The 14157-nt window shown below is 36.5% G+C and overlaps 1 protein-coding gene across 2 annotated transcripts in view; it reads left to right on the top strand.

Moving 5' to 3' along the window:
• Positions 1-14157, top strand: part of CTPS2 (CTP synthase 2) — a 55996-nt gene that overhangs the window by 11568 nt on the left and 30271 nt on the right. The window contains exons 10-14 of one of the 2 annotated variants that reach the window (XM_072934210.1): positions 1513-1601; positions 2360-2454; positions 3290-3352; positions 3979-4022; positions 11312-11362. In XM_072934210.1, coding sequence (XP_072790311.1) covers positions 1513-1601; positions 2360-2454; positions 3290-3352; positions 3979-4022; positions 11312-11362 — 342 coding nt within the window. The remainder of the gene's footprint in view (positions 1-1512; positions 1602-2359; positions 2455-3289; positions 3353-3978; positions 4023-11311; positions 11363-14157) is intronic. The other variant, XM_002197283.7, reaches the window with a different exon arrangement.

The following is a 14157-nucleotide window of genomic DNA, read 5'->3' as shown; positions in this document are numbered from 1 at the left end:
TCCTTTCTGACCTACATGATTGTGTCACTGTAGTGTTTCGTACCGACAGCTGCAGAGTAGGAAACTTTTATGATATTAAAAATAGCCTTGCTTTTAGCAAAAAGGTGAAAGGTGCCCTGTCTGAAAATCCACAGCAAGCTTCATGTGCAGCTGGCCTTAATTTTGGTGGGGCTTCTGCATTAATCAGCATGAAAACTGGTGGTTGCTGAGCTCCAGTGCAGTGCTGAAATGTTAACAGACACAGCTCCCACTGTGCTTAACTCATGTCCAAACCTCCTTTTAGCATTTATGTCCAAAGGCTGTCAGTATAATCCCATGCTCTGAAGGAACTGCTTAATCTGAATGATGAAGTGTTGATGCTTCTTTAACTGATAAATGTTCCTTCTTAATATGTTTGGCAAGGAAAATACTTGTTAACTCCAACTCATTAGTTTCTCTTTCCAACCTCGCAGTGTCATAGTGTCTTCTTAGTTGGTTGTGTAATATTCTTCTAGTATAGAATAGCAACATTCAAAAGTAGTTATTTTCCTGTTGTATTTTTGATGCCGTCTGGAATGTGGAAAAAGTAGAAAATATTTGCTAGAAAGCAGTCTTGTCTGGGAAACTTTCGGCAATCACCTTGCCAGTTGCCTTTCTCTGCACACAGGTGAGTTCTGTCATTTCAGATGATCTCATTTTTACGGAGGATGGACTCTACATGAGAATGTGGTTAATTATGTTAATATGAGAAAAACAGATTAATAAAATGTTAATCTGATAAAAACACTTTCTCAGATTAACAAAATGTTAATCTGAGAAAAACAGATTAACAAAACCCAGAATCAATCTCTGATCTTTTATGTCCGCAGTGCTGTCCATTATCCCCTCATTTCACTCTATTGGTGCATCAGGATCTGTGATTTTTAATAACTCTAGAGATTCTAATGCAGTATTTCCAGGAGTATTTCCAGAAAGAATCATTATCATAGATAATGATTCTTTCTCCCTTTCTACCCAAGAGTACCCAGGAACACCTTTCTCACAGACTGCAGATTTTTCCAGTTTTATAATAAGATTGGACCGGCTGTGGCACCCAAAATCCAGGAATGTAATCCGCACCACTCCTTGTTTGACCCTGTTTTGACCCTGGGTGCCCTAGGAAGGTAACCTGGTTTCAGAGTTACAAAGCATTCTAGTTAATCTGCTTACCTGGAAGGTGCCATACAGGGCTATAGGCAGACACAGCTCCTAAGCTATGTGCAAAGAAAAGGGCTCAGATTGCTGCAGTTAGAGCAAACACTTGGTTTTAAAAGCAAATACTGCATTTAGTGAAAAGTCTTCAGTGAAGTTATTAGAGGTTTATTGGCAAATGCACTTGAAAATCTTAATAATTTCTCTTAGCACTTGACCATATACTGTCTGTTGCTCTTTCTGTGGAAGAAGAGACCATTTCATTGCCTGTTTTTCTTTATACTGTCTGTTGCTTTTTCTGTGGAAGAAGAGACCATTTCATTGCATGTTTTTCTTTATTAGTACATAGATTCAACAGAACTCGAACGTTCTACAGAAGCAGAGAACTCAGTGAAATATCACCAGGCATGGCACAAACTGTGCAAAGCAGAGTAAGTGACATTGGGCATTCTGTATCCCAAGTGCAGACCATGATATTTATTTCACGTGATGAAAAATGCTTCAGTAAATCAAATAATTTCTCCATGCATCCAGATTTTTGTTACTTACGGGAAAGTATAAATTGCATGGGTGGTGAAAAGCTTCAGCAAATTGAAGTATCAGCGTATATTCTCAAAGTCTGCTTAATCTTTTTAGAAAAATTGAAGTTTTTTTGGTTGTTGGTTTAGAGTTTTGATTGTTTTATTATTGTTTTGCTTTTTTGGATTTCCTTTACAGTGCAGATCAGTTGTCAAAGGTTTTTTTTGTTGTCAACATGCAGCATAGGTAAAGGTGCTTGTAAATGCACACTGCAAATATCTCTGTTAAGAATCATTGCTAGGATTTAAATTTGTATTTTTAAAGGGATGTTGTTTATTGTCTATATGCATTTAGCTTTTTTGGTATTAGAAGATCTGAACTTTGGGTGTTGGGATTTTAAGCAGTGAATATGTAGCTAGTTTCTTTGAGCAATATTTATTTAAGCAGTGGGAATCACTGTGAAGTGTGATATTGGTCAAATGAGAATTGGGGTAGGTAGATGAAACAAATCTCCAAATTTAATTTCTTTGTATTCTGAATGGTCATATAAAACATGCCTTTCATGAATTGTGCTTGCTTAGTTATAACCTCAAGAGTCTTCAAGTTGTGTGGATTCCTCTGCTGGCTTGACTCTACACGTTAATTCTTTTATATATGGCTGTTATTACAGTGGCATTCTGGTCCCAGGAGGTTTTGGAATTAGGGGAACAGAAGGCAAACTCCAAGCTATCTCCTGGGCAAGAACAAAGAAAAAACCTTTTCTTGGTAAGATCATTAGAGTGAGAAATTACTGTGTTTAGGAGATGTATAGCAAGCTAATTTATTTTATTAAGAAAAAAAAAAAAACAACAACAAAAACCCCAAACCCCCACATTACAGAAGGATCCTGTCTTAGGGAAGTATGTGTGATGTTGTGACTATCTGCCATATAAAGTACCCCTGGAGCATTGTCTTGTACTGCATCTGCTATATGAGGAAGAAAAAATTCATATCCTTCTGCAAAGGTTTAGTTTGCATGTACAAAAATGGAGAGAGTTTGCTTCTCATTGTAATTATTACAGTATAATTCTCTTTATTAAACAGTATGCAGAAAACATAGATGTCTTTGGACCACTTTGCTATATTAATTTTTTTTTTAATTTACTGGTGTATGTTATTACGGTAAAGTCCAAGGACGTCATCTGGCCTATAAGCTAAGTGTTATTTGTGTAAATGCCTCTGAGGCTTTGCTTCCTACTCCACATTCCTTACTTTTAAGTGTCTGAGTAGTTGCCAAAGCAGCAAAATTTGAATCTGGATATACCCAGGCTTTCAGCTTCTGTTTGTCTTTGCAGTAATTATCAGTAAAATAGATGAGAGGAATAAAATATCTTTGAAAGGGCTTAAAGCACATAATTGGTTCACATGTATTTATAGTGTGCCAAGTTTGAAGTGTGAGTTTTACATTGAGCAACCACTTTTGGTTAAGGTTTTTGTAAATCTGTGTATATGCAATGAATACCAAGATTTCAAAGTAGTAAAGTCTAAGACAGAACAGTAAGTAGTTATTCAGTCCTACTTTTTGGCTTGGAAAATCTGGAGTTTTTGTTTTCTCTTCTAGGAGTTTGCCTGGGAATGCAGTTAGCAGTTGTGGAATTTGCAAGAAACTGTTTGAATTGGGAAGGTGAGCTCAGTATGTTAGTGTGAATATGATTTATTTGGAGGAATTTTTATTCTCTGTGTGAAATATATGGCTATTATTAGAACTGTTTACAGATCCTATGATTGTTAGATACTTAGCTCTTGCAGCAAGATCATTTTCAGCTAAGTACCTTATGCTACCTCTCTGTGCAAAGGAATAAGAACTCTTTCTTATGTGGATTGTTTGAAACCTGCTTTTTGATCTAAAGAGTGTAAAAGATAGTGTGCTTAGAGTTCACCTCTGTAGTCTCCTTCTGAAGTGTGCTGGTGGTGAGAAGTAAAAACCGAGAAGCGGTTTTCTCACTTGCCTTCATTAGCCAGAGTGGCCAAACAAGAGCCGTTCAGTAGTAGTATGAAGAGATTTAACTTATCAATGAATTTCTAATGCTAAGAGCTGAGAGGAAAGTGTTTTGGAAAGCAAGAAAGGGAACTTATGTGTATGAGGTCACATGCTTTCTGTGATTGCTTCAAAAGTGGTGCAGGATGCGTTTCAACTCATGAGATTGTAACATAAATGTAGACAAGCCCTGAAATGCCACAGAGAGGTGTTATGCATTTGTAATGCATGTAGAGCCAATGTACTGTGTTTACTTTGAACTTCTCTTCCAGATGCAAATTCTACAGAATTTGACCCAGACACAAAAAACCCAGTTGTAAGTACTGTTTTTTTCCCTGCATGTATTTTGTGAACATACATCGTCCTTAAAAAGGGAGTTACCTCTGTTAGCTAAAATCTATCTATATTTTTACATGGTCGGACATGAGGTGGGATCTGCTGTCCTTACTCTGTATTGTTTAAAAAGGTATTTTCTTTTGATAGTCTCTTGCCATTGCCTATTTGCTTCTGTGAATTGCCTTAGCTTTATTTTTGTAATTTTTCTAATGGTTTCCTTTTGTGTAAACTCATGCTGGGAGTAGACAATAATGCTTAAGTTGCCTTTAGTAGGGAATAAAATATAAAAGGGAGCTGAAAGGTGTAGCACAAGCTATTACCAAAATAAAAATTTCTATGACAAGATAAGAATTAAATGGAGATGGGTTGAAAATTTCTTATATTTCCTTTATATATATATATATATATATATATATATATATAATATAAATAACCACTACACCTGTCCTCCCCATGCATCTTATAGTCCTCTTTTTGACAGAAATGTCAATGTCCCAGATATGGCAGTGCTCTCTGCATTGTATGCTGATGATGGGATTTTAGAGTGGATTTTGCCCCGTTATTAATGTAGTAAAACTTCAAAGTGATCAGGGAAAGAGGGTTTTTAAGAAAATGAAAAAGAACAGAAATAAATATGAGATATAAAGCAGTATCTTGGTGTGAGATGTAAACATTTGTTCTAGTGACGAATTAGGTGGTTTGCTCACAATGACCTACTGTTTCTGTATGAATTTCCTTCAAAAGAATTTTGTTGGGATTTGCAAGTAAAACATACTTTTTTCATGTCTGTTTAGTCTGAAATGTGCAAATAAGAGGGTTCTTAGAACAGTTGTTCAGTTTGTCAAAGTTGCTTATTTGCATAGGAAGGATAATCTAGTCTGAACTTTCAAAGGTAAATTAAAGACCTTCAGTGTTGCAGGTGAGACTTCCTGCTAGAATTTGGTGGTGTTGGGAGGGGTCCTCAGGTGAGTGAAGGTAAACTTTGCTTTTGGCATCAAATTTGTGGTCTTGCCATAGTTAGAGGTCTCTTCCTTTCCCCTTGACTATGTGCAAAAATTACTCTTTCACTGCAGGGGTCAATTTCATAATAGCAGTATGTTTTAAAATGTGTAAGGTGTTGAAAGCTTACTGTAAACTTTTAGATTGTAAGAAGGGACTGATTCTGGGGCATCCTTATTTCTAGAGCTTTTTGAGTGTCAGTTTTATTTAATGGTATTTAACTGGGTGATTTGCAGTTTAGATTCAAGGGCAAGTAAGGTAGATATGTTAAAGAGAAAATTGTGTGGACATGAAGTTAAGAAAATGAAGTGAATGTGTCATAGAAGATTAATACTTTGTTTACGATGGAAGTGTTATCATTGCAGTATGTATAATGGATATTCTATTTTTCTGAGCTGTATTAAGGTTCTGAAATTGGTTATTGACAGTCATATTTCAGCATCTTAATCTGATCTTTGACACCTCTGTTCTGGACAAGAAACAGATGTAAATCATTCCAAGTCGGAGATTTGCACTACCAATAATTGCAGCTGCTAAATAATCTGCCTTAGCAGAGTCCATCTTGTGCTGAAAGCTGTTTAGATATCCTATACAATCAATAAAAACAGTTGGAAGAGAAGCAGATTACTGAAGCTTTTGGACTATCGAGCTGATGTAGATGTTTCATTATCTAAGATGTTTCATTATCTGTAGATGTTTAATTATATTTCATTTATCTAAGAAAGTTAATTGGAGTATATCAGCACTGATAATATCTTGTGATGCAACTGTGCACTAACTTAGGACTGAAGTAGTGTACTTTTCTTTTGGTTTCCTCTCCTTTGAAAACAGAAGAGGGAAAAGAAGGGTACTGGTGAGGCAGTAGTTACATTTCCTTTTATTTTTTAAAAAAGAGACAGAACTTGACACGTAGTTTGGCACGGGAACTGAGGGGCATCATAAAATATACAACTACTTATGTTGCTTCTTAATTTGCTAAGCATTCAAGTACTCAGAACTGTACTACTAAAGTTGATAGTTTCATCTAAAGTGCTTAGAAAATATTTTAGTCTCTTTTGTTTCTCTTTGTTGACTGCATCTATGGAAATTTGAACTTTTTTGCTGCAAATAAAAACTTCAATTATCAAGTAGCCCTGTATCTCAATATTACACAGAATCACAGAATCATTTAGGTTGGAAAAGACCTGCAAAATCAAGTCCAACCTTAAATCAAATACCACCTTGTCAGCTGGACCGTGGCCCTAAGTACCACATACATCTGTGTCTTGAACATCTCCAGAGATGATGACCTTACCACATCCCTGGGTGGCCCATTCCAATGCTTATGAACCCTTTTAGAGAAGAAGTTACTCCTGATTTCCAGCCTGCACCTCCCATGGCACAGTTTGAAGCCATTTCCTCTCATCCTGTCTCTGGCTGCCTGGGAGAATCGCCCAGTCCCCATCTGCTGCTGTTGGGCAGTTGTAGAGTTTGATGGGGTCACCCTGAGCCTCCCCTTCTCAGGCTAACCCCAGCCTCCTCAACAACTCCATGTCAGACTTGTGCTCCAGACCATTCTTCAGGTCTGTTGCTATTTTCTGGACATACACCAGCACCTCAATGCCCTTTTGCCCAGGGCAGCTTTCCAGCTACTCTTCCCCAAGCCTGGAGCATTGCCCTAGCTCAGAAGGGAAGATGAAGGAGGTACATGAGCTCTGAGCAGAGACCAAGTTCTTGGTTGATTATTTGCAGGTGGTGTTCCCATTATATATTTTTAAGCTTTCTGCTTTACTTCCTAGCCTTTTTGAAAAATAATGGTAGGTAAATTTTTAGTATTCTTTTCAGGAGGATGGCTGTTCAGAAAGGACACAGATTTGCTTGAGTGTAGAGCTTGGTATGAAGTTTCTCATGTAAATGGTAATTTCAAAAATAAGTCCTTTAAAGGGAAACTGTATGGTTTGAAATTCTAGTGAACTGGATTCACTGGATGGATGAAGAGTTATTTGTTTTGTTCCATTTTCCTCATCTTCCTCCACTATTAAACTTAGCTCTTTTTTAATGATCCTTTTAATGTTGTTCTTTGTGGTTTTATTGCAACTATATCTAATACTTTTCTGGAAGAAAAAAAATACTTTCTGGAAATAATTTTCCTTTTTTATTCTCTGATTTACAAAAGCTAATTTTAATTTTGATCATTGTTCTTCATTAACAATTACACATTGTATAGGATCATGAACCTGAGCTTACTACACTGGGTAAAATAACTGCATTTTCTATATACTCAAGAAATTGTGCAGAAGTATATTTTGCCAGTAGGTGACACTCTTAAAACATGTTAATTTCCTAGTACCCGTGTTTCCTATTCAGGATGTCAGTAACCTGATTGAATTCCAAAATTTCTAAGGTTGTTCTAAGAGACGAAAAGGAATGTATGTCTCACACATGCAAAAAGCATGTCCTAAAATTCTGTGATTGTATTAGGTGTGTGTGTAAAGTTGCTGGTGGCGCTTGGTTAGCATAAAGTGCATGTGGTGTGTTTACTTTTTAAATCAAAGCATATTGCTAATTTAGAATGTTTTTGTAGACCAGGAAAAAAGTAATACATACAATTTTCTTTCTTCCAAGAAATAACGCATTTCAACAACTAAAGGGGTTTTGTAAAAGAGTGACCTGGAAGCATGTTAGGACAATCATATGATGTTTAAACATCATAATTTTAAGGCTCCTATTCATGCATCACTGGTGTGGAGTACTTTATTTATTCCTTACTTCATTGAGGGGAAATTCAGGTATAGGAACTACAGTAGTATGGGATCTTGAATGCCCTTCACAGACTTTGCAATTAAGCCAAGTCCTTAAGTAACTTAAGAGATCTACATGATTTATCAAGATAATGGATGATGTTGGTGTTAAAATTCAGTCCAAAATTCCAAGTTCTCTAGTAGGATTAGTCCCTAATCCACTGATTACTTGTCTTCAAAATATCTGTTCTTCATATTTCTCTTTTACTAACTTCTTCTTGAAGTAAATAATAATGTCCATGAAAACACATCTGTTTCAGGAATCATGCAATGAAAAGGGTAAGACTGCATCAAATAAGGTTAATGAACTTTAACTGCAACAACAGTCACTCAGTTTATATATACTTACATGTTCCCATCACAGAGTCATAACAAAAAAAGTACATACTTATGTAAATATAATTTAAAATTGGTATCCAATGTTGCAGTTATCATACTTGGCATTGTTACATTGCTATTGAAAATAAGTACTTTATTTTTAAAATATTTGAACTGCTTGTTTTACGAAGTGTCATCTTTTATGAATGATGAAACTGAACTGTGAGGAGTATTGGATAGGATACTCTAGGAAACACTCCTCAAATAGACTACTGCGCCTTTCTTTTTGTGTGTTTTAGAAACTGTGTGATTTAAAATTCTCTAGAGGTCCAAATGATAGCCCAGGTAAAGCAGGATTTGTTAAATAACACCTCAAATGTAGCGTGAAATAGAAACAGTAGTTCTGAACGAGTTGGAAGGCATTTTGGCTGGAATGTGTGGCTGGTGACTGTGGATGAAATACAACACAAACATGCTTTCTTTTCTGTTAAATCTTTATTCCATATGCCTTAAAATAATAACAAATCTGTGGGTTTAGATGTACATGTTATGTAAACAAATGCTAGGCTCTTCTTCAAGGCAGTGATACTCGTTCTTCCAGATGCCTCACTGTCCTGTACCAGTTATCTTTTTTACAATCATCAAAAACTCATCAAAGCTGACAGATCCATCCTTATTTTTGTCCAACGATTTAATTATGTTATCAAGTGAGAATTGATCCTGTTTTTATAGGACAAGAATTAAAAAAAAAAAAAAAAAAAAAAAGAGAATGAAATAATTATATCACAATGAGCATTTTTCTACAAAGCATGTTGCCAAGAAATGATGCATTCAATAACAGTCAGTGTTACTTGAAGGTGTTACTGGTGGTGTTGTATTTACTGGTTTGACTGGTTCAACTAGTAGCACAGTGTCTGCTGTTGGCTGCCAAAAATGTTGACAAAGATGTATAACCATTTGTGAAAGACGAAGTATTACTCAGATGGCTTACTTCAGTCTTCTGGGTAAATTTGGAATCTGGGAAGTGGAGCAGGTGAAATAGCTGCAGCAGGTGCATAATCACTGGTAAAAAATAATATGCATATGACCTACTCCTTTATTAGAAACTAAATTGGGTCCTGCATGCATGTTTTGAAAAAATGTTGCTAATTTCTTTATGCTTTGGGCCAGGATCTGAGGGTCTCTTTTCCCTTTTCTCTTTTCTCTTTTTCCCTCTTTAGTAGGAATACTGTATTCACTGTTAAAAACATCTTGCTAATATATTAAATTTAGTTTAGATTATTAGCTTCTTTTATTTGTCGTGCCTGGTAAGAGTGCATGTACCATCCTGATATAGTGAATATTCTGATAACAACTCTGATAAGGCTAATTAAATAATACAAACCAAATTTGAAGTTATAATTTAAATTCATGAAATGTTTTCTTTTGTTCATACCATGAACATGCTCTGCATGTTTTGTAATGACCTGTTATGTTTTGATATTGATTTATTATGGTGCTACAAATATCTGCAAAAAGATTTGTTGCTTGAAAATGTCTGAGGTCCAGACAGAAACCATCAGTGTTGCTCTTTCTGAACAGTTCCATTTCCACATGTCTGGGAAAATGTATATGATGCTGAATTGTCTTCAGTGTTATAAAAATAATTATATTTCTGAGTTTGCCATCACATTTCTGTTACATTTTGGCAATCAATTTCTAAGCTGTCTTTTCAGAGAAAGAAAAAATCCTTTGTGTTTTATTAGGGTTTTTTAGAGAGTCTGTTGTTAATAAGCTATTTCATGTTAATTGAAATGACTAAATTTCATCACTGTAATTCTCAAAATACTTAATTTTTATGGGAGTGCCACTTATTTGAGACCTTCAGCAAAAATTGCTTATGTGAGCTATCCAAAACACAGTATTTAAAGATTAGTCTAGCAGAAGAATCTAAATTGAGTCCTAATGCAATTCAGGAAAGATTTAGCAGAGAATATATATAAAATCAGAACATAGATTTTTTTTTTTTTATAGCTACAGGATATAGGTATTTCTCCCTCTAGCTCAGTGGCATTGTTCTGGAATGGCAAACTTCTTTTATTTTGTGATGGTGGTAATTTAACCTAGATAGAAATTGCCTGAGGTCTCTTGCTTTTAAATGTGTTCTACTGTTTTACTTGGTTTATAGATTTTTTCTATATATTTTATAGATTCGAGATTAGTTATTTAGATTGAAATGAAAAATATTTTATAAGATTCAGGTACAATATTTCAGGTGAAATATGGCTTGCATTAAATAAAAACAACAAAAAACCAAACCCAAACAGAACAGCTCTTAGATTTTTTTGCATTTGATTTCATAGGACTTTGTTATAAACTCTGTGCTCAAATATCTGTTTGGATATTTGATATTTGGATATATTTTATCTGTTTATCAATGTAAATGAAGTTTTATAAGCCAAACCTTATTTAAGAATTACAGATTCAGTGAAACCATTTGGGCACAGTAATCTGCCCTTTTTCTCATGCATTCTATGGAAGCATGGTGAATACAATGAGAGTGAAACTCACCTTCAGGTACTGTGCAAATTGATTCTGAAGTAGATTCTTCAGCCCACCAATGGACAGTGCACTGGTGCTGCCCTCCTGTAAAGCATACTGGGTAAAATACTTCAGAAGGTTTTCATTGAGTAAATGTTCCATGTTTCTCAGATGTTGTCTTGAAGAACAACTACAAACAAAACAGACAATAACAATCACAATTTGAAATATATCTATGACACTCTCTTCATTGTTTAATTAATCATTTAATGGGTAATACTTAACCTAGATGAAAAGAGTTGGGTTTTTTTCCCTGTAAAATTGATCAACTTTCCCAAGAAAGGAAATTATCTAAGTTAGGTTTAAGGGTTTGAAAGACCCAATATATTCAGGTTATGCTTACCTCACTCAGAACCCAGAGCTTTCAGATGTATCCAGCAGTGAGAGTCTCATACTGGGGCAACCTTTATAGTTGCTTGAATACTCCACCCTAATTATGAAACTAGCATGAGTCATTGAGTCAGTGCACTAGTTATTGTGTTTTCAGTAGTCAAAGGAATAGGATACTTTAGCAGTAGAAATGAGTAATATTTTTTTATCTCTGAAATGTGTCATCATCCTCCACTGCACTTGATGTATATTTACTTTATAGGTGATACTGGAGAGGTCTTCTTGCTTGAATTTGTGTGTTCTTCACTTCAAGGTGAACTACACTCAGAGAAGTGTGATAAAGACTCCTATGGTGATATGTATAGCATTTGTTATTGTAGTGGCCTTTTGGAAAATGGCAAATATAAGGTATTTTTAAACATATCCAAATACGTAAATAAAATATTAAGAGAGCCACTTGCTCTTTGTGTGAGTAGTTAATTACACTTCTCCACATTTTGTGCTATTTCTTAGCACAGGAAAAAGATGAAGTTCCTGTGGAATAATATTTTGGTTGCTAGTGTTAAAAAACAAAACATTGCATGATGTGGATGGTAAAAAACTGAAATGTTCTAAATGAGAAAGTTTTATGTGAGGTTCTGAAAACCAGTCCCTTCTTGGGAGCACCTTTATAACTGATTGTTGTGTTCTGCAGGTTCTGAATGTTCCATTCTGAATGTTCCAATGGTTTTATCATGTTCCATTGATGGTCTGTGGGACATCCTGGAGTTCATAATCAGCCTGTGGTTGATGCTTCATGACCCAACATTGTTAATTTTACAGCTGCTGAGTTGCTGGCTCTGGCTGTGGTTTCTCCTTGTGGTTTCTAATCTGCCTGCTGTCTGTTGTCATTTTTTTTGTGCTTGGCTCCAGGTCCACTGACTAGATTTTTCACCCTATCCATCACTTCTTCAGAATCAGTTGTCATTTCATCATTTATAACTCTAAACAAAGAGCTTTGTGGGTCTGTAGGAGGTGGATGGAGCAGAAGGGATGTTTTTGGAACTGCAGATGTATGGGTGTAAGATTCCATAACAGGCAAGTAGGAGGCTTCCTGAGAAAACCAGGCAAACTTAGGTAGATGAGTTATGTAAATATACACATTGCATTAGCAGCCCTTTAGAATGTGCTTGCACTCACTTCCAAGTGTCAGAAGAGTGTTAGAAGAGTCCCTAGAGATCATATAAATAAGTACTTCCTTTTCCCTGGAGTGGGGTCATCAGTATTTATGCTGGATGTCTGCTCAATATATTCTTAAGTGTCTTAAGTAATGGGGAATCCACAGCCTCCTTATCTTACCCTTGTGGGTTTTGTTAGAGTGTATTAATGTGTGTCCACAGGCCTTGCTGCCCTTAAGCCCTTTGATTCTCCTGTCCCTACAGATAGGCAGAACAGACATCTTCCTTCTTAAAATGGCCTTTGACATCAGTGAAATTCCCCATCTTCCTTTTTTTGATTCAGAAATCTTTGATAGTTTGTCTTCCTCTGTGAGTCCTGCTACTTAGATCTAGTAATTTCTTCATCTCTTTCTGCAGTTGTTTCCCATTCTGCTTGAGATGCCACGTCCAAAGTTGTGCCCCTTGTTCAGCTCTCTGGGTGCTCATGGTATTGCAGATTTAAATAGTTACAGAGGCATTTGGTTGATGAGGACAATCTCCCTGTGTTATTTTACAGGGAGGTGTCCAGCTACAGGGTTTTAACAGTGGAAGATTTGTCAGTTTCTTGACACTTAATTTCAAGGTTGTGGAGAGGACAAATACACTGATTTAAAATTCAGTGCAAAAGCTTGGATTGGCTTGGAATTCACAGAACTGGGGCAAGGCATCCCCCAGTATCTGTCCAGTCCCGCTGAGGGACAAAGCTGGTAATGCATTTTCTCCTATGTTTGCTTTTTGGCTCTACAGGATTTCAGGAGCTGCTGCTGTCTATCCTTAAAGAACCTCTCCTCCTGCTGTGGGATATAGGAGTAGCAGTGCAAGCAACCATGGGGCTGGTGGTGTGGAATGCATTTTATGGGTTAGGGTGGGTCCCATACACCAAACTGGGGCATGAACTCCGTGGTTGTTCATGACAATAAGATAATCATAGGTCCTTTTGTTTTCTTTTTCTTTCTGCCAACAAAATAAAAAAGAAATATCTGCTACTTTCTACTTTCATCCTCTTTGCCACCTCTGGTAGGTGGTCAAATTTTAGTAGTATTGTGTGACTGGGTAATCTGCTAAGGCTTCTGTTCCCCACCTGCTAATTCCTCCCTGCAGCTGCAGTCTGGTGGCTTCACCATCCTTACTACATTATCCCTTTTGGAAGCAGTGCTGGGAAGCTGGTGTGCCTGATCTGTATTGTTGACATTACAGTGTTTGCAAGATTTGTTTTAAGTATTCAAATGACTTCTCTTTGTACCTAAGGCACCTCCCTGAGTACAAAATGTAGTAGTAAGATGCTTAGTGGTATGGAAAAGTTGCATTTCGAGGGATCACAACTCAGAATTCAGCAAATTAGCCTTGTTAGTTTGCCAAGGTTCATTAAAGAACACCACCTAATTGCAAAGTAGCATAACCAGCTTTACTGAAATATCTTCCTGGGAAAGTGAGAGACCGATCTCTGAAGATCTGGGTGATTCCTCAAGAGTTGTGTGCCAAATCTGGGGATGAATCCAGTGTCCTCAGACCACCTCTGTTCACAAGGCACTGTAATCTATGGGGCTATTTGAATGAGAGATTGGCAGAAGTGGGATTTGCGGTTTGATCTCCTGACTCTTCATCCTCTTCATTCTCATTTAGCCTGCAGTGCCCTGCTCCAGTAGTTTGTGTGGCATCTCTGAACTCTGGAATCAGTCACAGAACTCAGTTTGACAGGCCCCAGTACATTGTCTTTTCCAGAAAACCTCTTTGTAGGACTTAAGTCCTATTCTGAAAAACATCCATCTTATCCAGCACAGCCCAGCAATGGCAGAATGATATCCAGGTGTAAGGAATTCTGGTTGCTTACTAAGAATTTGAAAAATGTAGGGGAAGATAATATGTTACTGTTGCTGCCCTTAGATGATGTGTGACTAGCAGATGTCAGCAT

This window comes from Taeniopygia guttata, chromosome 1, assembly GCF_048771995.1.
Source record: "Taeniopygia guttata chromosome 1, bTaeGut7.mat, whole genome shotgun sequence".
Taxonomy (NCBI): domain Eukaryota; kingdom Metazoa; phylum Chordata; class Aves; order Passeriformes; family Estrildidae; genus Taeniopygia; species Taeniopygia guttata.
The sequence above is the reverse complement of the archived record's forward strand: the minus strand, read 5'-3'. Positions and strand labels throughout refer to the sequence as shown.